Below are 19,776 nucleotides of genomic sequence, written 5' to 3' on the forward strand. Positions count from 1 at the left end.
CTGCTGTTGTGCTTATAGCGCTGCCATTTTTCTCCCGTCTGTGTCTTGGAGTGCCACGCTTTCTAGAACGAATCATCACACGGTTTCAAACTTCTGCTATAGGACCGCTTTTGTCTTGGATTGACATAATCGATGGAAGTGTCTTTTCGCTAAAAATGCTTTTCGTCCCTTCCCATTTCGCCCTCATCATAACCACAATGCGCTTCCCACTTCCTAACTTAGCAGGAATATATCTACTTTGGCCAAGTTGTGACCTCGGATCCCAACCATGCGGCAGAGATAATTACAATGACAATAATGGAGTGGAGTGCATTCGGCAGACATTCTCAGATAATGAATGGCAGCCTACCATTGTCCCTGAAGAAGAAAGTGTATGACAGCTGCATCTTACCGGTACTTACCTACGGGGCAGAAACTTGGAGGCTCACTAAGAGGGTTCAACTTAAATTGAGGGCGACTTGGCGAGCAATGAACGGAAGATGATAGATGTAACGTTAAGGGACAAGAAGAGAGCGGAGTGGGCCAGGGAACAAACGTGTGTTAAGGACACATTAGTAGAAATTAAGATGAAGAAATGGGCGTGGGCACGGCATGTAATGCGAAAGCAAGATAACCGTTGTTCATTAAGGGTAACAGAATGGATCCCTAGAGAAGGCAAGCGTGGCAGGGGGCGGCAGAAAGTCAAATGGGCAGATGAGATCAAGAAGTTTGCGGGGATAAATTGGTAGCAGTTAGCACAGGACCGGTATAATTGGAGATCTAAGGGAGAGGCCTGCACTGGGCGTAGACAGGATGATGATGATGACCAGAATGGACCTACACCAGAGTTTCTGGAAGGAGGTCCCTGCAGTAAACGCATTCACGCAATAACGCAATAAATGCTTGCGGAGCAACAGATAATAGGGGCCTGCAGTGGGAAACAATAAATCGAAACTACAGCAAGTATTCTTTTTTCACTTGCAGAAATGACTGAGAGAATTTCCGACGCATATTTAAATTATGAAGATAAAAAATGTATGATATCAAAGCGATCCCTATGGTGTAATAAATGCGAAAGCATTACTGTTCAACCGCCGAGCTGATATGGCGAGTAGGCTCTCTTTGTCGCATTTGCCGCTCTGCTTGCTCTGCTATGCGCGGTTCGCTGCTGTTTCCTGTCGATTGGATAAACGCAGTCGGGAGTGTGACTGCGTCGCCACATTATCATCGTCAAGAATCCCTTTGCGCCGTTTTGTTTTTCCCTCTGTTACTATGACTGAGAGGCTTTGCCAGTCCCCTTTGTTGTCACTACACATAAAATTTAGGTAAAAATGCTTTCCCACTTCTGTAATTGTCATACTAGAAGTACTCCTGTAGGCCTCAGTACATGTCTCTACTACTAGTTTCAAAGTGCAAGGCCACAACGCATTCCCTAAGTCTACATTCAGTCAGCTACAGCCAAGATTCGGCAGCCGTGTATAAAACTATTTAAGCTTCGAGGGGGTCTAACCTGGGTGATGGGTGACCTGCGATGGTAGCTGGCCAATGACCATCGCAGCTCGCTGGACTGCGCCTTCTACTTGCCTTCGAAAGATACGGGGTTCGATTCCCGGGCCTTAATTTACCTAATATTCATCCAGCTCAATTAAAGTAGTTTTATCATTTTCGCGCCGCCAGCTATTTTGTGCGCCATCTCTAGGTCACGTCGATGACGCCGCCTCAATTTTGACTTACCGAGTCAACTAACGTTTTCCCATTGATAATTTAATAATGAAAGCGGGGCTGCGCTCCTGCACAATGACTTCATTACGCATCCAGTCACTTCAGGCATTTTCACCTCGTTCTGGCCGGACTCCTCCCAGCAACAAAATAAAATATAGTAACCTGCTTAGCCATCAAACAAACCCATGTTGCGGCCGGATTCACTGTTGTATTTCTCAACATCTCCTATGTACACGAATGAAACTTCTGCCTCTTCGTGCGTGGATGCGGTATTCCGGCTAAACTGGCGTCAATGGGCTGCGAAAATTGCAACAGCGTGAAAGAGGCAGCCAAAAGCTGTCAGCGCAAGCGGGATACGTTCGCCTTCCCAATCATCATAAGCGTCCGTACAACAGCTCCCAAGCACCGCTGCCAGCCCACACGTGCCACAAGAGACCGCCTGCCATTTAACCGCCATCGCGCGGCGGTCGGTAAACAATCACGTTACCGTTCGTGCACCTCCCCTCCACAATGGGGTAAAGAAACATGCGCTGCCATCTTTGCCTACTGCTCTGCAGGCCAACGAACAAAGCAGGGAGATACCGGAACCTGCCAGTTTGCTTCCACGGTGGAACAATGAGTCGTTGCGCTTGGGATTTTCTTGTCCCTCTCTTTTGTTGCGCTTCTGTACGAGGTCGATTAAATTGTGCGTGGAGCAGCACACTAAGAGGTGAGTTGCGAGGAAGTGGGTAACGTTGTTTGTGTAGACGACGGTGAGGCAGGCGCTCGTTCACTGTTACAGCGAGACAGCTGGCTGGTACGATGGCCTTCGCGCCAGATGGTGCGTGGCGGAGCCGCGCATGCGCGTAGTGCGTACGACGTGCTTGCTTTCATAACAACGAAGTTTTGCGGTTTATGTGGTCTCAAAGGAAAGCGGGACTATTCGAGAACGCTTTGTTGGTGCTTAACTCTGCGTTTTTGCCGGGACAACGCTGGCGGAGTAACAGGCCGGCTTAATGTGGGCGTATCGCGAAGGAGTTTGGTGTAGAAAGCAGGTGCGAGTGGCTTTTCGGAAACCCTGACTTCGTGTAGCGCAAAAAAAAAAAAAAAAACGGACAAGGACACAAGGACGCAACGGGTACAAGCGCTAACTTCCAACTAAGCTTTATTGAAAAAAAATTCCCCGCACCTCCCCGAGGGGGATTGTGAGGATGCAGAAATGCGAACGTCGAACGCAACGTCCTCGGGTACCATGCGAGGAAGGCCCCGCACAACCTTCGATACGTCGATGGGCACGTTCACCGCCTGTCCCTTGATTCCAAACTGCCCGTTGCCTCGAGTCAGCCGCCTGATGCTCATGAAGGGGAGTCGAGGCGCGATGAGCCGCTCCTCGACCGGGTTCAGATCGGGAAGATGCGCCGGCCGAGGAGGATAACGGTAGCCAAAACTCACGCAGCCCTCCTCTTCGCAGCTTTGTCTTCTTCTCCTTCTTCTTCTTCAGCGGTTCCCCTACGGGAAGATGACGATGGTGGTTGAACGCGAAGCTATCTCGTGATGGATTGTTTGGTTGGCCAATCCCTAGGGGCATCATGCCACAATCATCATCAGACGCACTGCGCACGCCGGCCAAGGGACGCACGACAACCCCCGACTATAATGCATTTCTGCATAAAAAAAAAAAAGGACGCCATCCCGCCCTGCGAGAGTGGATGTTCAGCGCAGTTGTTGTAAACCACTACACATGCTGATGGGGAGGGTATGAAATGTTCCTCGCAGTCTCGGCTGGCTTCTCGCTTGCACTCGGCTTCTCTGGAGGCAAATCTTGGTCCTGACGCATTCGCTCGGCGTCTTGGGAGAGAACTGCTAGGTCCTGCCTAGCCTGACGCCTGCGCTAGCCCTCGAATGACGTCAACCTTCCTCCTCTTTCTGGAGCAGCTCTGCAAACCTAATCTTTACCAGAACACATGGGAGTGGAAGCAGGAGCTCCCGTTGTTTGCCGGCGACTTATCATCCATCATGCGGTTTCAAGGCTTGTTTTGTGTTTTTTTTCTTTACACGAATACTGAGCCCTGTGCTGCACGCCTGATTTGCCTGACGCATGCGCTCGGCGTCTTGGGCGAGAACTGCTGGGTACTGCATGGGGTTTTTTGTTTACGACACGAAATTTTCCGACCAGCGAGAGGCTAACGGCTTCGCTGTAAAATCCGTTAATTTAAACGGTCAGGCGGGACATTATCGTAAACAAACAAAGATAGAAAAGAACAGAACAGAAGCAAGGCATGATAAAGCAAGGTATCCAGCAAGGCGTGGTATCAAGCAAATCGGTATCACGCAAGGCATGATACCGATGCCAACTAGCCCAAACTCAAACTCTGCTAAGGTAATTTTCGTGAAAGAAAAAGAAAACTTGCGTTACACTTGTGGTGGCAGGATTGTAGTGCATAATTTTCGGAGGCTACCCGCCGTGGTGGCGCCGTGTCTAAGGCGTTGTTCTACTGTGCCAAATGATGCGGGCTCTATCCCGGTCGCGTTGGCTGCTTTTCTGATGGAGGCGAAAAGCAAAAACGCCCGTTTGTAGAGATTTCGGTGCACCGATCCGCAGGTGGTCAGAATTAATCCGGAGCCCTCCGCTACTGCGCACCTCATAGCCCAAGTGTAGCTTCGGCGCATTAAACCCCACAATCAATCAATCGATTGGTGGTGCCTCCTTAACCACTATTATTTTTAGTGCTGTCAAAAAGAGGCGTCGGGTAGCTGTACATACCTGGAGCACCTGTACATGTCCGCGAATCCCGTGTAGGAGCAGGATATGCTCGAGTCACCGAAGAAGTTCACCGTCAGGTCCCTGGAGACACCTGGAGTGAGGGGAACATCGGGAAGAGAGGGAAGAATTAGTGCGTACCTAGATGGTCACTACAAATCGCGCCAACTTCTTAGGTAATGCTTCATTAACAAAAAGTGCGAAAAAAAATTGTAGTTCGAAACGACGATGAAGGCAAAATACAAGATTGCGTTTGGAAGACTGCTTTGACCCAATAAAAGTGATGAAATCCTTGCTTCAGCTTTGAACAGTTAGGTTATAGGCAATATGGGAAACGGATGGAGTGACTATCCTGCAGAAACTGTGTCACCCAGCCGTTGCGCTGTCACAGGGATTAGTTATACGACTGACGGCCACCAACCGATGTCCTCTCCGAGAAACCTGTCGGTGTGGTTCAGTGTGCTACATTGATTTCAGTTCACTGGTGCTACTTAGTTCATTTCACAAGCTAACTGCCGCACAGTGGATGCTACATTGTTCTCAACAATCCGCCCACTGAACACGTCTACCTCACTGTGCGCATCAACTTCTTCAACATCATCTCCATCATCTATATCATGTTCACCGCATTCATCTCGTGCAGCATTCTAGGCATTTATTTTTGCCCGGATCACATCATTAGACTTCATTAATTATCTCTCTCTTTCTCCATCTCTCTCTCAACATGACATTCTACCGCGGCCGACTGAAGACAAGCGACGAAAATTGGAGTTGAGCGCGTCCATTGTGGCGCGCGGCACGCACGCACGCACGCACACAGAGATAAAGAGGGGGGGGGGGGAGGGAGAAAGATGACAAATATTCACTAACTGAAATTCCCGCTGCGCAAAGTCAGCAGATGCGCCTTGTGAGGTCCGAAAAAAGGATTCGTTCAACACTGTGAAGGCGAATAACCAGCGAAGCTGTACAATATACACTTCACACACATGACTAGAGATTAAACACGTCTTTATATTTATCATCATTTGGTAATGATAGTGCCTATGGATTTGGGATTACATAGTTTAATTCGGCAGGACTACAGGGTTTTATACTAGCAGTCACACATGGGGTTGTCCGTTTCCCTCCCGTAGAAGCGCGTGCATCGAAAGCAGACGAGAATTCTGTAAAATGGGCAACTTCGCTGTGGACTAACTAATAATTACAAGCAAATGGAATTTGGCGTAAATAATGGGACGTCTTAGCGACTAATTTCTATATAATTGTTCCTGGGGGGGGGGAGCTTTGACAAAGGAAGAGTTACGATTGTTTTTTTCTCGATAAATAAAAATATTTATTCCCTCTTTTTTTCTTTCTGAGCATTCGTGGTTTGCTGAGCATTCGGGCTTTCCCGCGAGACGTTTTTGCACACGCACACACACACAGAAAAAGAAATGCATGGAGTCCTATCCATATAATGCTTCGCTTTAAAACAGACAGCGTATTAACTGCGTACTGGAATTCATGCAGTGCCATTAGGCAAAACGTAATGTCACGGGGACAGCCAGCCCGTAATAGTGGATGCTGAGAGGAGGCATTCATGCATATGTTTTTGTGGGTATTTGGCTTAACTGCTAGAATTTATGGTTGAAATAAGAATTCATCTTATTCGACCTAACTGCTTGAATTTTTTATTGAAATAAGTATGCCTTTTATTGACACATGGCAATCTTTCAAATGAAAGTACGCATTTTTGCTTTCATACCTGTGACTCCTCTCTTCGTTTACCTTCCATTAGCTAAACCCGCTGGGTGCTTAAAGTTCTGTTACATTATAGCGATAAGTTCTATTTAAATAGGGAAAATTACTCTTAGCGGTTCTATATATAGCGGAAGGGAGCCGTCCTTATTTATTGAAATGCGCCGCACGATCGGCTAGAATTGGGAATATGGGACGGAACCGCGTTCACTTATCTATAACGCAGTACGGTCGGCAAAAGGTGTGCTCCGCACTACTCGGGAGTCGCCTAGTGATAAAGCCTGGTTTGAGACCGGCAGAACGTGAGCATGCGCGGCTAGTAGCAGCGAGATGGCCGTGCCCCCTCTCGTTGTGCCCGTCGTAGTGGCTTCCGCACCTTCTTTCGCCGTGAGATCATAGAGAAATAAAAAAATTAGAAGAGTGGACACACGGGCTTATCGCGGCCGAGTGGCGTGACTCGTGCGCCGTCCGGCAGTCGGCGCAAGTGGTAAAAAACTATATATTTAAAATTAAGCTAACACACAATATTATACTTTTAAAATTTTGTTACACATTAGACTACACATTTTTATTTGTGTAACAAGTTGAATGGCTGTCAATGTAAATTTTTGTGGCTTCTTTGCGCCAAGCCTGGCCAAGCCGCAAGCGCAAGCCGCCATTTGGCTCTTTCGGCTGCGTTTGCACGTGCGTTGCTGCAGCCTCGTGCTAACCTGTGTTGTTGAGAAGGAAACGCTTAGCGCTTTATTTGCGACATCGGTTTTGCATCGTGAACGAAAGGTGAGACTTTCTTTTTTAAAGTGCTGGTGTGGCGTATCATATTTACGTTTCCTTGTACTGCAAACGCTGCGAGCACTGCGTAACCTCAGGGAATCGGGCATAGCTAGTGCTGCGTCTTTAAGATAAGCGCTTTGGAAACGCCCCGGAAAGGCGTAAGACACCATTTTTTAGCTGGACGTAATGGTATTTTAGGCTGGTTGTGCCGTTTTATCTAGCGCTGAGGGATGCCAGCGGTACGCGCCCGTCGTCGCACGTAGCGTTTACGTCCCGCAAACGACGGCTGTGAGTTACGGAAGTGGCCGGCCGGCCGGCGGTCCGTAGGCGAAGCAGGCGTTGTGCGCTGTCGCTGCACTGAATCACGTGAGCCGCATGCTGCGTTGTATTATACTAGCTAGCCATTGCTAGCTTGGCCAACTGTTACTGCTATTATGGCCGTGATGCGCTGCAAAGCCGTCCGGGCTAACGTACACGGTGAAGTAGCCGTATCTGCATTAATTTGACTTATCTGGGCATAACCAGCAGCCCTACACTCATCGTAAGTTTTACACATGGGTGCATACCAAGCTGCCTGCGTACAAAGCGAACCCGCTCGCCGACGCAGATAACGCGCGCTCGTCGCTTCGCTTTGGCGCGCCAGGTACGGTAAAAACACGTCTTTCGTCGGCAGATAACAGCTTTGCTCGAGGCGGGGTGAGTGCGCAGTGCATTGAAACCTTCAAATTTGGTCTTCGTTCTACATCGTATATCAATTCCGGTATCGCAGGCATTGCATACAACTGTTCCACACTTGCCGTTTTTTCAAGCGTTTGCTCTCTTTTCTCTGGTCATATTTTGGATAGTTTCATTAAACACGTATTGCGCAGACTGCACCTATTCAGTCGGAACTGTGTATTTCTTGTCATATCTTTTTAAGGCATGGCCTTTGGCGGTCAGTAGTACTCAGTACGACGCTCACTGCTGCTTGCCATGGTGCCCCCACAGCGCCCAAATATACTTTCGCCCGGTGCCCGTTCTCGGGATGCGCTTCTTTCGCGAGCCCGTGGGGCAACAGGTTTGTTTAACGTTGAGCTCGCTCTCACTCTTCGTCCTGATTTTACAAAAAAAGACAAAGGGATTCAGGCTATGTGAGCAGCGTTATCATTCTTGTTAACCCAAACAATAGGTGAATTGCATTAAGAATGTGCCTAACCAGTGTTGCGAAATTACAAAGACCCATATTTTAAGTGTTGCTAATAGCTTGACCGCATGATTGCTGAATAGAATAAGAGAACTTGTGTTTTAAATAGGTGGCATGCACTGGAGGCAATACTTGAATACTAGTTGCAGTGAAATTTACAGACTATTCGCATATCATCTGTCATTGCAAGCAGTTTGTGTACTATATCACCTATCACCTGTGCAGGTCTACAGGTGCCCTCAAGACAGAGCCAACCAGCCAGCTGCATTCGTCATACCAAACATGGTGCAAGCACTTCATGAATCGTGCCCTCACAGGACTCACAAAAGTGGCCGTGCCAACTGTTCTCCCAGAGTTATTCAGTTGTATTGAGGACTGCCTGCAATGCTTCTTGCTACCTTATTGATGCTTCTGATGGATACCGCAAATGTATTCCATCTATTGAACCTTGCCATTAGCACCTAAAATCTAACTCAATAAGGCGTGACCACTGAAAAGACTATCGTTGACTCAAGGAACAAACGGTTTTTTATCACTGACATGCCTCATATCATTAAAACCACTAACAACAGCGTATAGTCTCCAAACTCCACTCGCAAGTTATTGTTGCTGCTAGTTGCAATATTGTGAAAACAGTACATTCACAAAAACCCTTTTACATTATGAAGACTGCCAGGGTAAGAGGTCATTCTAAATGTAGTTTGTCACCATACGTGCTGCCTGTTGTCGGACTGGCCTAGATGAAGAGAACCATGTTGGGACCTACGTTGTCAAATGCTTATGGGATTCTGTAATGTGCCACCATTGTCTCATACACGAGAAGCATATACTGCTTCCCTGTTTCTTATATTAGACTGTTCGTATTGACAGCGGAAGGCATGAATTTGTGTGCCTTAATCGAGCCTGGAACCTGTCGGTTGACTACGTGCACGTACCTAAAATATCCCTGCCTGGCCCTTTGCCTTTACTGGGAAGGCAACGCTTTCGGAAGGTAACCCTGCTTCTTGGGGAAATGCACCCTTGCAAGGAACCAATAGGAAGTTGATTTTTTTCCTCTTAACCTTTTGCGTGTGCATCTCCACATAAATGGGATTTCTGTTCAATTACTGCTACTGATTTGAAGTTGCCCCGAGGCAATAGATCTCATTAGCGTTCATTAAATAAGCGAGGCCATCAAAGCCAAAGTTTTTCCCTTCTTTCACATCCTAACTGGAGAAATTGCCAGACTAAGAAAATTATCTGCGGAGATAGTGGTTGTAAACAGTTGCAAGTATCCCAGTGTCTAGATTATGTTATGGTTGATATTTTAGTATGACTGCAACAGCGCGCAGCGTCTGAGGGTGTCGTATATACAAGTAAATCTGTGGATGGCTGAGTTTCTGGGTTTTCTGCATTTTCAATTACCGTGGAGAAAAAATCCTTTGTGTGGTTGTGATACCTTTACTTGTGCATTTTTTTTTTCATTCCTGGAAACGTATTTTCCTCTCGCTACTGTGTATTGTCTCTGTTGTGTATTACTGTTTATTATTATATGTGTGTTGCAAAGAATGATGACAATTTGAACTTGTTCCGTTTAGTGCCATTCAATAAATATTTCTTCATTTATGGTGTGTCTCTTTTATGTGGCTCGGCAACATGTGAACACGCGACAGAATTCTTAACCAAGTGTGAGTGGTACTGTAAATTGCAATTTCACGTTTTCAGAAAAAGGTTTTCTTTTTGTAAAAGCATACGGGCACTAAGCCCGAGAATGATATATTCAAATAAACACTAATTATTGCATGAATGCGTCCGAATACCGTACCGATGCCCGTCGCTGTGAGCAGCGCTTTCCAGTCCTTCAAACTACCCGCCAAAATCGGGTCCGCGAAACCGAAACCGAAAGTGAACGTACGAAAGTATGGTTAGTAGTTTGGCTCTCCGTCCGCTCGGTGCGCTACACTACAGTACAGTCATTCGGCCGCAGGGCTCTATGGGAGTGTCCACTCTTACCAGTATTTCTTTCTCTATGGTGAGATGCGCTGCCTGCGGAGCTGGGCCGAAAAACAAAAGCGGAGACTACCCGTATTATTGCGCGTTGCGCGAGTTTCCCGTCAGCACTAGCTTTGGCGCACCGCTGTTCATTGCTTCATCGTTCTCAATACGCTGCATGGGTATCTCGTTCATTATCATACGGTTTGTGCGCTCAGGTTTGCCCGTCACTGCCGACGGGCCAACGCCCCAAAACCTAAGGCCTTATTCTCGACTGCACAAATTGCCGGCATTTCGCCCATGTTTTTTTTTTGCGTAAGCACGACGTAAGCAATCAGTGACGTGCTGCACCTATAGCTATGACGACATGCAGTGTAATTTGACGAGTCACTCATAAAGATCGCTACCAAGGCATCAAATATTGTGCAAGAAAGATATAAAAACACTTGGCATGTACTATAAAAATTAAGACAGTAGCTGAGGCTGACAAGAAAAACACATTTCTGGAGGTCAAATTTGGCGCCAACACCACAAGGCGATCGAGTAACGTTGATCCAAAAGCGAGCGAAAGGTGGATGTCGAGCTAAAGAACATCACACAATTTTTTTACCGTATCTATTTATTTCTTTCAATCGCTTTTATTAACATAGCTGGGCTCTCGGCTTCAATGAAAGCTTTGTTGCGTTATCACCTTCCCTGCCGCCACCGCCGCCACGCCCACGCCTGGCCACGCCATCGTTTGCTGCTATGTTACAAGTTTATGGCGTGAGTCACAGAAAAAAAGACGGCCGCGACCATCGCTTCTATGACACATAAGAGCAGCGAAGCGCTACGCCTGATAACCGCGGAGCGCACCGATGTCGCCGATTCACTCATTCGTCAAGCTCGACTGCAATCAGCGCTGTAATGAACTAAATAGTCACTTTTCATTGTTATTTTTCTCTTGCGTTCGATCATGTGACCCAACAGCTTACTAGGACGAGTATGAACAAATGCTATGCATTGGGTTTTCTTTGTAATGGAGAGGCTTGTACTGCCCTCTTATGTTGCGGTTACGCCAAACAAATAATTTTTATTTCATTGCCAAACATAAAAGCAAAATACTGCATGTTATTTGTATGTTTCATGATCACTGACTTGGAAGCAGTTGAAACTATAATTTGTTTCGATAGGAAACATGCTTTAAAAAGCGCGCATGCGAAACTGCGCCTGCTGCAAATTGCCGCACATTTCGCGGTGCCGTAAGCCGGGGCAATATTGTGCCCTATTTTGCTTGTATTTTGCGACAAAAACAGCCGCCATTTTCAAGCTGTTACGTAGCATTACGTCACTTTTACGCAGGCTGAAGTTGCCAATGCATGACGTAATCGTTCCCGCCAAGTGTTTAAATTACGTCACGCCTTCTCAGCCAATCACAGAGGGGTGTGTATTATAAGCAGTATTGTTGTTGAATAGCAAAGACAGGCTTACGTTGTCATGTCCGCTGTATTTAGTGTGGTTTTTCATTGCCGGCCAAGAATTATGCACCTTTAGTAACGAAAAATAAGGCAAACTTTAGAACTGGTGTCCGTAAACGACATGAAACGTCAAAATGACGACAGCACACACAACCGCTTTGTCAACCGGAAGCACGTGACCAAAATTGAAAGCCAATCAGAAAATGCTTCCGGAAAATTGCCTGAATTGCCGGCAATTTGTGCAGTCGAGAATAGGGCCCCTAGTGCTCTGTTCAAGCGGATATCGACCGATATCTAGTCATTCAAGAACATCATTACCTATGGGTTTTCGGCGATGTTTGTTCGTTTTTCGCATACAGAAAAAAAATTCTCCTGTCGAAATTGTGTTTTGAAACTCACTGGGAAACTGTAATAAAAATATACAAATGAACTGTTCGTGTCCTACAAACCTGTTCCTCAAAAGACGACATATTGCATTTCCAGTTACGTTGCTGAGAGTTATAATGTGGCTTGAAAAGGGGTTGAAACACTGTTGTTCCCCGCAGTTAGAAACGGCGATAAAAGGGACGAAACTCGTGCCGTCGCAATTGTGAAGTGGTATGAGTTTTGAGGGCGAATGAAGCATTGGCAGAACGATGAAGCATTGAACAGCGGTGCGCTAAAGCTATAGTGCTGACGGGAAACTCGCGGCGAAAGCGGGTAATTTCAGCTTTTGTTTTTCGGCCCGGCTCCGCAGGCAGCGCATCTCACGGCGAAAGAAGGTGCGGAAGCCACTAGGACGGGAACAACGAGAGGTGACACGGCCATCGCGATGATATGGGCCGCGCATGCTCACATTCTACCGGTCTCAGACCAGGCGTTATCACTAGATGTCTCCAGCGCAGTGCGGAGCACGCCGCTAGAGCGTTATAAACAAGCCTTTTGCCGACTGTACATAGGTGGATACATGCCGCCCACCCTTTGGCTCCTAATATAGGTGCGGCTATGTTTGCGTTTCTTTCTCTCCTCTTAGAGAATGCCGGGACATCAGGAATTTCCTCACGGGTCGTAAGGCAATACTGAAAGTGGGAGACTGGCCACAGATACGATCCTGCTGGGAAGCCGCGGCACACCACAAGGGGCAGTGCTTTCCCTTCTGTTGTTCCATATTGCGCTCATCGGCCTCCTTCTCTTATTGGGTCCTATTCCGGGCATACATCACGGCTTGTATGCAGACGACATTACCATCTGGTCGAACCCAAGATCCCTAGGAGAAATAGAGGAGCCCCTGCAAACTGCAACCGATGTGGTCATTCATTACGTCAAATCCAGCGACCTTCAATGTGCTTCACAAAATTCAAAACGTCTCTGTTTCTACAACAAAGAACCCCTCCACTCCGGAGGTCACCCATTGTCACCACCCACATGGAGGATCACACAATCGTTCCTTCCTCGCATATCAAGATTCTTGGTATGATCTTTCAAACCGATCGTGCAAACTACCACCTAATAAATATGCTGAAACAACCCTAGGACCAAGTCAGACACGTGATCCGGTGTATAAACACCGAAACAAGGGGAATGCGGGAGGCCGACAGCCTTCGCCTAATCTAAGCATTTATTATCTCAAGAATTACATACTTCATACCCCCCGCATTTCTCACCGAGTCAGAAACTGAAAAGCTGGATGCTGCTATTAGGAAAGCCTCAAGGCGTTGAACTTCCCGTCAGTACGGCCACCGACAAGCTATTAAAGCTCGGCCTGCACAATACGGCTGACGAGCTCATTGAAGCCCATCTTTAGAGCCAAAGCTTGAGGCTGGAAGTCACAAGCACAGGGAGGATTCTTCTCTCTCGTCTGGGGCTCACATCTCCTCTACAGCGTCAGACGTCGCAAATCAGAATACTCCCTCACGATATCAGGGAACAACTCTACATTGCACCGCTCCCCAAAACATGCATTCCGTGCGTCACATTGGGCGCATGGAAGCAAGTCTTAAGACCCCCTACACATGCTAATGGAAGCAACCAACCGTAGCATACACGGACGCGGCTTCCTGTTCCCGCATAAGAACAGTGACAGCGCAATAAGCACGTCACCAGCTTAGCGCTACCCGGATTCATCTCTTAATGAGCGAAAGAATCGGCCATCGCTCTCGCCATTACGCAAACTACCGCCAAAGTCGTCATTAGTGATTCGCCGCAAGATTCGGGCGAATTCACCGGACGACACCAAATCATCTTCCAACGTCCAGCGGACAGATACGATACATCATGATTGGGCACCCGCCCGCTCTGCCGTCCCGGGCGACGAAACCACTCACTATTACGATTTAGCGCGCCCCTACCCTGTGCGCGCATGCTACAAGTTTGGTATAGTGCGGTAAGTTTTTCGTGCTTGGGCACAAAGCCCGACCGTCTCAAACAAGTTACGGCAGGCGGTACATTGTCTGCAGCACGGACCCTCGCCGGCGACGATTCATACCCGAGGCAGTTTCAAAGTCCGGAACAAACTCGGTCTAACGGGGTGGTGTTGAGACTTGACTTTGCGAACAGACTCCACCCGCTGAGATCTCCTCTCCCCCTCTCTCAGGCTCAACGTGTGCCGGCTATCACAAGACCAGGAAAGGGTGTTCTTTCGTGTGTGTACTGTGTGCGGGCCGTGCGCAAAGCACTGTCCAGAGAGGCTGGTTTTCCTTTCAGCACTTCTGTGCATAAATTTCGCCCTTTCAGTGACTCGTATCAGCTGACATTGGGGTTTAACTGAGAGCGCCGCTCTGCTCGTCGACTCTAGTCTCCTGTTATCGTCGCTCTTCCTCTCTCGCCATGCAGTAAAGCAGTCAAATTTTGCCCTTGAGCTCTTTGTCGTCAACACCAAGGCAGCTGTCCTGCTCGCAGCTCATTCACCACGCTACCACTACTTGACGGAGGTGACGGAGCTCGGTACAGGGGCGCCTTCGCCAATGTAACATCTCCTTTTGGCCAGAGAGTTGTCCCACCGGGCCCCGGAAACCGAGCAGAATAGGCAGATACCGTTGATCACGTATCACGAGATAACACAGCGCTATCAGGACGTATTACCTACTTAGCACGGCATAAACACTTAACGAAAGAGGAGGAATGGCAGCTCCGGGCACTCCAGACAAATCCCTCTCCCACACAACTCATCATCATAATCCTCGTCGTCATCATTATCGGCAGCCTATTTATGTCCGCTGCAAAACGAAGGCCTGTACCACTGACCTCCAACCGCTCATATCCTCAGCTGCTCCAGTGCAATATTTTCCTCCGAATTTTCTTATTTCTTCCCTCCATCGAGGTAATGTCCTTCCCCTTTTTCTATGCCCGTCTCTCAATATCCACTCTGTCAACCTGGCGGTCCACCGGCTGTCATTTCGTCCACTACATGCTCTGCCCAAGTCCACTTTTTCTTAATTTGGAATATGCTATCTCCTACTCGAGCTTGCTCACTGACCCACGAAGCTCGTTTCCTGTCTCTGAGCGTTACTCCTATCATCCTCCTTCTTTCCATGGCCCGCTCAGCCGACCAAAGTTTGCTTTCCAGCTGCTTGGCAAGACGCCAAGTTTCCATCCCTTATGCCATCACCTGCAGCCCGCATTCGTTGTATACTATTCTTTTCAGTGACAGAGGTAGTTTACTGTGCACTATTCGGCAGTGCTTGCCGAGTGCACCCCGGCCCATCCTATTGTGCGCCGGATTTCGTTCTCGTGGTTTGGACCAGCACTGACGACCTGTCCAAGGTAGTTATACTCTTCTACTTGTTCTAGCGCTAAGCTACCTCGGCTGAAAAGGGCGTTTTCAGTATGCTTATTTATCAATACTCAAGGCTCATTCATATATATTTATAGTCCAACAGCTAAGATTTCTGTCCGTAGTTCCTCTAGCATTTTTATGCAGTTTGGCTGGAGACTCACTGAGAAAGACAATATTGTCCCCAAACCTCAAATGATTCAAGTATTCCCCGTTCATCCGTGATCCTGCATTTTCCCAGTCAAGCCTCCTAAATATCACCTCTAGACATGCTGTGAAGAATTTTGGCGGTATGGTACCTTCCTGTCGTACTCCTCTCCTGATGGGGAACTTCTCGTTTTTCTTGGGAAGGGTTATCCTGCCTGTACATCCCTTGTATACATATGTCGTCTAAGAGTTTTATGTAGGTCTTTACTATTCCCTGGTCTTTCAATGCGGCCAGCACTGCTGCGGTGCTTACTGAATTAAGAACTCTTTCATAGTCTATAAATGCCACGTAAACGGGCCTATTACACTCGCTAGGACTGAGCCTCGTCAGAAATAAAGTTATTCTCTCTCTCTCTCTCTCTCTCTCTCTCTCTCTCTCTCTCTCTCTCTCTCTCTCTCTCTCTCTCTCTCTCTCTCTCTCTCTCTCTCTCTCTCTCTCTCCAACTCGGCCGGCCCAGTGTCGCTATGCGTACCGAGATGGTAGCCAGCGCGCTCTCCGGATGGCGCATGCACTGAAGGTTTTGCGACTACTGCTCCGACTGTCGTAAAATTCACGACACGGTCGTGCCTACGCTTTAGCCCGGCCGCGGCCGAGCCAGCGGACGCGCGCGCTCCCAGTCAGGACGGGCTTGGCGATGTGCTTTCTGGGATACGGGGCCAACGGGGTCGACGTGCTGTGCGCAGAATAGAGACGTGTCCTATCTCAACGCCCGTGCCGCCGAAGTTCGCCGAGCTCAGCCGAATGTACCGGCGGTTATATGATGTCGGAGTGTAGAGGACCCCACATTCACCGACGTAGCGTAGTCGTACCGCGCGCGCACGCGCCGCCTAGGTTAAGTTGGAGTATAAACGTACCTTTAATTGATTTCGACAGCTGTGCTGATTAGGGTTGATCCGCCGTACTCGACACTTTCATGTTCTTATGCTCGCAATTAGTTCCCTCGTTTTCTAAATTAGTTTTAGAATTTGTTCCCTATATGCTGCTTCTCCCACAGCTGCTGCTGATTCTGTGATTGACGTTGTTAGGTTGTCATTTAGCCTGTCTACACTATCATCGTTCTCATCTTTTAGAAGCGCAAATTTGTTCTGAGGGTTACTTTAACCTCCCGCGTCCTTTCTCTAACTGGCTCCATGTTAAATTTTCTACTTTTCGCTAGTTCCCGTCTTTCTCTTTGAGATCCAGCTTTATTTTGCACCTAACCATCCTGTTATCGCTGCTCCGAATCTTGCATAGCACCTCCACGTCCATTACGGTACCTGGGTTGTCACTTTTTCCAATTTCGTTTTTTGTCAATTTCGTTTTTTGTTACACCGTCATGACCTTTCCATGTCCGCTTCATATTCTTTAGTTTGCAGAAGAATGTGTTCATTAGCCTCAGATTATTTATTTCGGCAGATACAACCAGTGTATCTCCTCGCCTGTCGCGACTGCCTATTCTAGAGTTCCCCACTGACCTAAATGCCATATATTGCCCCCTACCGTATAATCCCTGCTATGACACTTCTGCGGAGTCCCCGGGATGCTCTTTCGAATGGTAGGGGGCTGTGCCCACGCACCACTACATTCGCGCAATCCCTCGCTGTCTTCTTGCCAGCTTTGGGAGGGAGCTCTGACCAGCTCCGGCTTCAGTGATCAGCGCCTGCTGGTGTTGAGGGCTGTTGAAGCTGGAAGAGCTCAAGCGGTCATGGACTGATGACTCCTCCTTATTGCTTTTCGTCATAAACATGTTTACACTCTCTCTTTCTCTCAAGAAAAATTTATTTGCCTTAAACTTACGTCCCTACGCCGCGTATTGAGCTAGCGTATATCCTGAAAACAAACTCAAGTGCAACTTTCTAATGGCAGCATACCATAAAAAACTCTTCGCACACGTCTTAAACCGGAAAACCAAACTCTTGGTCAGCGTTTATTCATTTTTTAACGATACCCGCTGAGTTGTTGAATGCCCCAAGGAATTCGATATCTTTCAGGAGCAGAAATTGTGGGGTGACGACGACGGCTTGCATTCGTTTTATCGGGACTAATTGCGTGTGACCCGTTTCAACTGCGCGGCAAGTTTGCGAAAGAAATGGCGAAGAACCGGTGCATCGAGGTTAGCGTCAGTTAGCGGACGCCGTGACGCGCAATTAAGGCAGTCGTATACGATAATTCCCCCCGAGGGGAACAAGCCTGCCTGCAAGCAGGTGCTCCCAGGGGGCGCTGTCGTCGAGCAGCGGCCGCAGGGCGTGTCTGGGCAAATGAAGGATTGCGTCCATAACTTAGGCTTCCCGTCAGTCTAGCTGTTGACTCTGTTTGTATTGTTGCTTCATTGGAGACCCATTAGCGACAGACCCCGACAAGCCGCGTTCGCATTCTGACGCTCTCGCAGCAGGGCCGACCCCTTGCACTCTCCGATTCTCGCGTTTAGTAATGAAAAATCGTTACATGCCTCGGGAGTTGAAAAATCTGGCGTCGCTGTTGACCGACCACAGCCGACGGTGCCGACGGTTTTACTTTTTTGGCCAGTGGCGCAAAAAAGTAAAACCACGTCAAAATAGCTCGAATTGGCGCCAAATTTCTCAGGCAGTCTCCCGGCCTCCCGGGGACGAAACATCCGAGCCTCTACTCACTTTCAAGGAAATTACCCTTCATTATCGCATCCTCCGCCGTACTCTCCCACCACCACACCCACACCTATCCCCCGAGGTTGTCCACATGTGGCGGATACTACAAACACACACGTTCCCTCATCGTACTCAACTAATACATACGCATTCCACATACCCCACTGCCCCAAGTGCGGTCAGCTGGATACTCTATATCATTCTCTTTGCGACTGCCCTGCTGACCCATGCCCCCCCCCCCCCTCATTTCCCTGGGAGCAGGCCCTGGGTAGCTCCGAGGAGTCCAGCCAAGTGCTGGTCACCCCCCGGGCTCTGGTTGGTGTCCGCGGCTGACCTCTGGTCCTCCGTGCCCCCCCCAACCTCCCCCACTCACCCGGTTTTCTAAATAACGTTTTGTCCTCTCTCTCTCTTTCTCTATCATATAAACAAAGTAAATTAACGTCTTTGTGAAGACAGACCCGTTGTGTGCACAAAACTAACCTGAGTGATAGAATAATTAGCCAGCAAGAAAGAGGAGCGCGCGTGTCCGACGTTTGGCCACGGGCGTCTTTCTTTTATTTGTTACTGGTAGAAACGTTCCTGGCGTTGCGCTGTTCCTCCTGGCTAGTTGTTAACAGTGCTTATGCACCTGCAGGGGTGGTGCAGAGGTGTAGGGGCTTTCCACGGAGGAAGCAGGACCCTCCGTCGATCCGGCTGCGGCGCGACGTGCGAAAAAACGCCGAAATCCGAACGACAACGACAGGGGCGTGTATGACATGCATCGCCAATGAGCTGATACAGCCGTTGTTGAAAAGCTGAAAACTGCGAAAAGTTCTGCGTCCCCAACTTCGTACAATACGGACTGCTGCGAGAAATCCTTCACAGACTAGCAACTCTCCATTCACTTCCCTTGCAAATCATACTAACGCAGCGAGGAAAAGCATTTGTCCTTCGAGTATTCACGAACACGTACAGCGGGTATACCTGCGACATGTCAACCTCGAATGATCGAGTTGTTGATGCCCGTGTAGCCTGTGCTACTACGTGAAAGGCCGCAGTTGCTTTGGGAAGAGTCACGACTCATGCCGGTATTAATTAAACTGGCGATTGGGCGCATAGACCGAGAGCGGGGCCGGTTTCGCAGAGATTTGAAGACATATCAAAGTCAGTGTAGAGGCGTGCGCAGAATATATTAATCTACCGTATAAACCGGAATATAGGTCGAGTTTTTTTCCAAAAAAATCCGCACAAAAGTCACCCCTCGTCTTATATAGCGGTCATTGGCAGAATGTAAATCGTTGTCTGGCAACAATGTGCAAGCGCAGTCCGTCGCCATCATGGAGGAAAAAAAAAGCTTAGGAGAGGCCCTGACGTCACACCCAGCGCAGCCGGAAACGCCATTTCTGTAAGTCGAATGGCGGACTCTTTTTCCCTCTCTCTCGGTGCACCTTCTCCGCCTCCCCCGTCCTGTATCGTCTCTCTTGTCGTCTGCATCTGCCAGCGCCGAGCCAGCGGAAATCAGCTGATAAGCAGGTAGAAGGCCGTTTTGCAGCGCGTGACCGTGAACCTAAACGCGCGGTTACACCGTTACACGTCTTCAGTGTGGCCGCAGCAGTTTTGCGAAGCGGCTTGCTCTAACAATGCCGCAATGCTCGGTGCCAGGCTGCAAGTCGCG

The 19,776-nt window shown here is 48.4% G+C and overlaps 2 protein-coding genes across 2 annotated transcripts in view; one reads left to right on the forward strand and one right to left on the reverse strand.

The window, feature by feature from the left end:
- LOC144178678 (RYamide neuropeptides-like) overlaps positions 1 to 19,776 on the reverse strand; it is a 123,314-nt gene that overhangs the window by 38,691 nt on the left and 64,847 nt on the right. The window contains exon 3 of the mRNA XM_077706686.1: positions 4,445 to 4,535. Coding sequence (XP_077562812.1) covers positions 4,445 to 4,535 — 91 coding nt within the window. The remainder of the gene's footprint in view (positions 1 to 4,444; positions 4,536 to 19,776) is intronic.
- LOC144178677 (uncharacterized) overlaps positions 1 to 19,776 on the forward strand; it is a 183,634-nt gene that overhangs the window by 17,597 nt on the left and 146,261 nt on the right. The window lies entirely within an intron of this gene.

The sequence above is a fragment of the Haemaphysalis longicornis genome, unplaced genomic scaffold, assembly GCF_048455015.1.
Source record: "Haemaphysalis longicornis isolate Haplotype H1 unplaced genomic scaffold, Haemaphysalis longicornis Haplotype H1 scaffold_4, whole genome shotgun sequence".
In the NCBI taxonomy this organism is placed as follows: Eukaryota; Metazoa; Arthropoda; class Arachnida; order Ixodida; family Ixodidae; genus Haemaphysalis; species Haemaphysalis longicornis.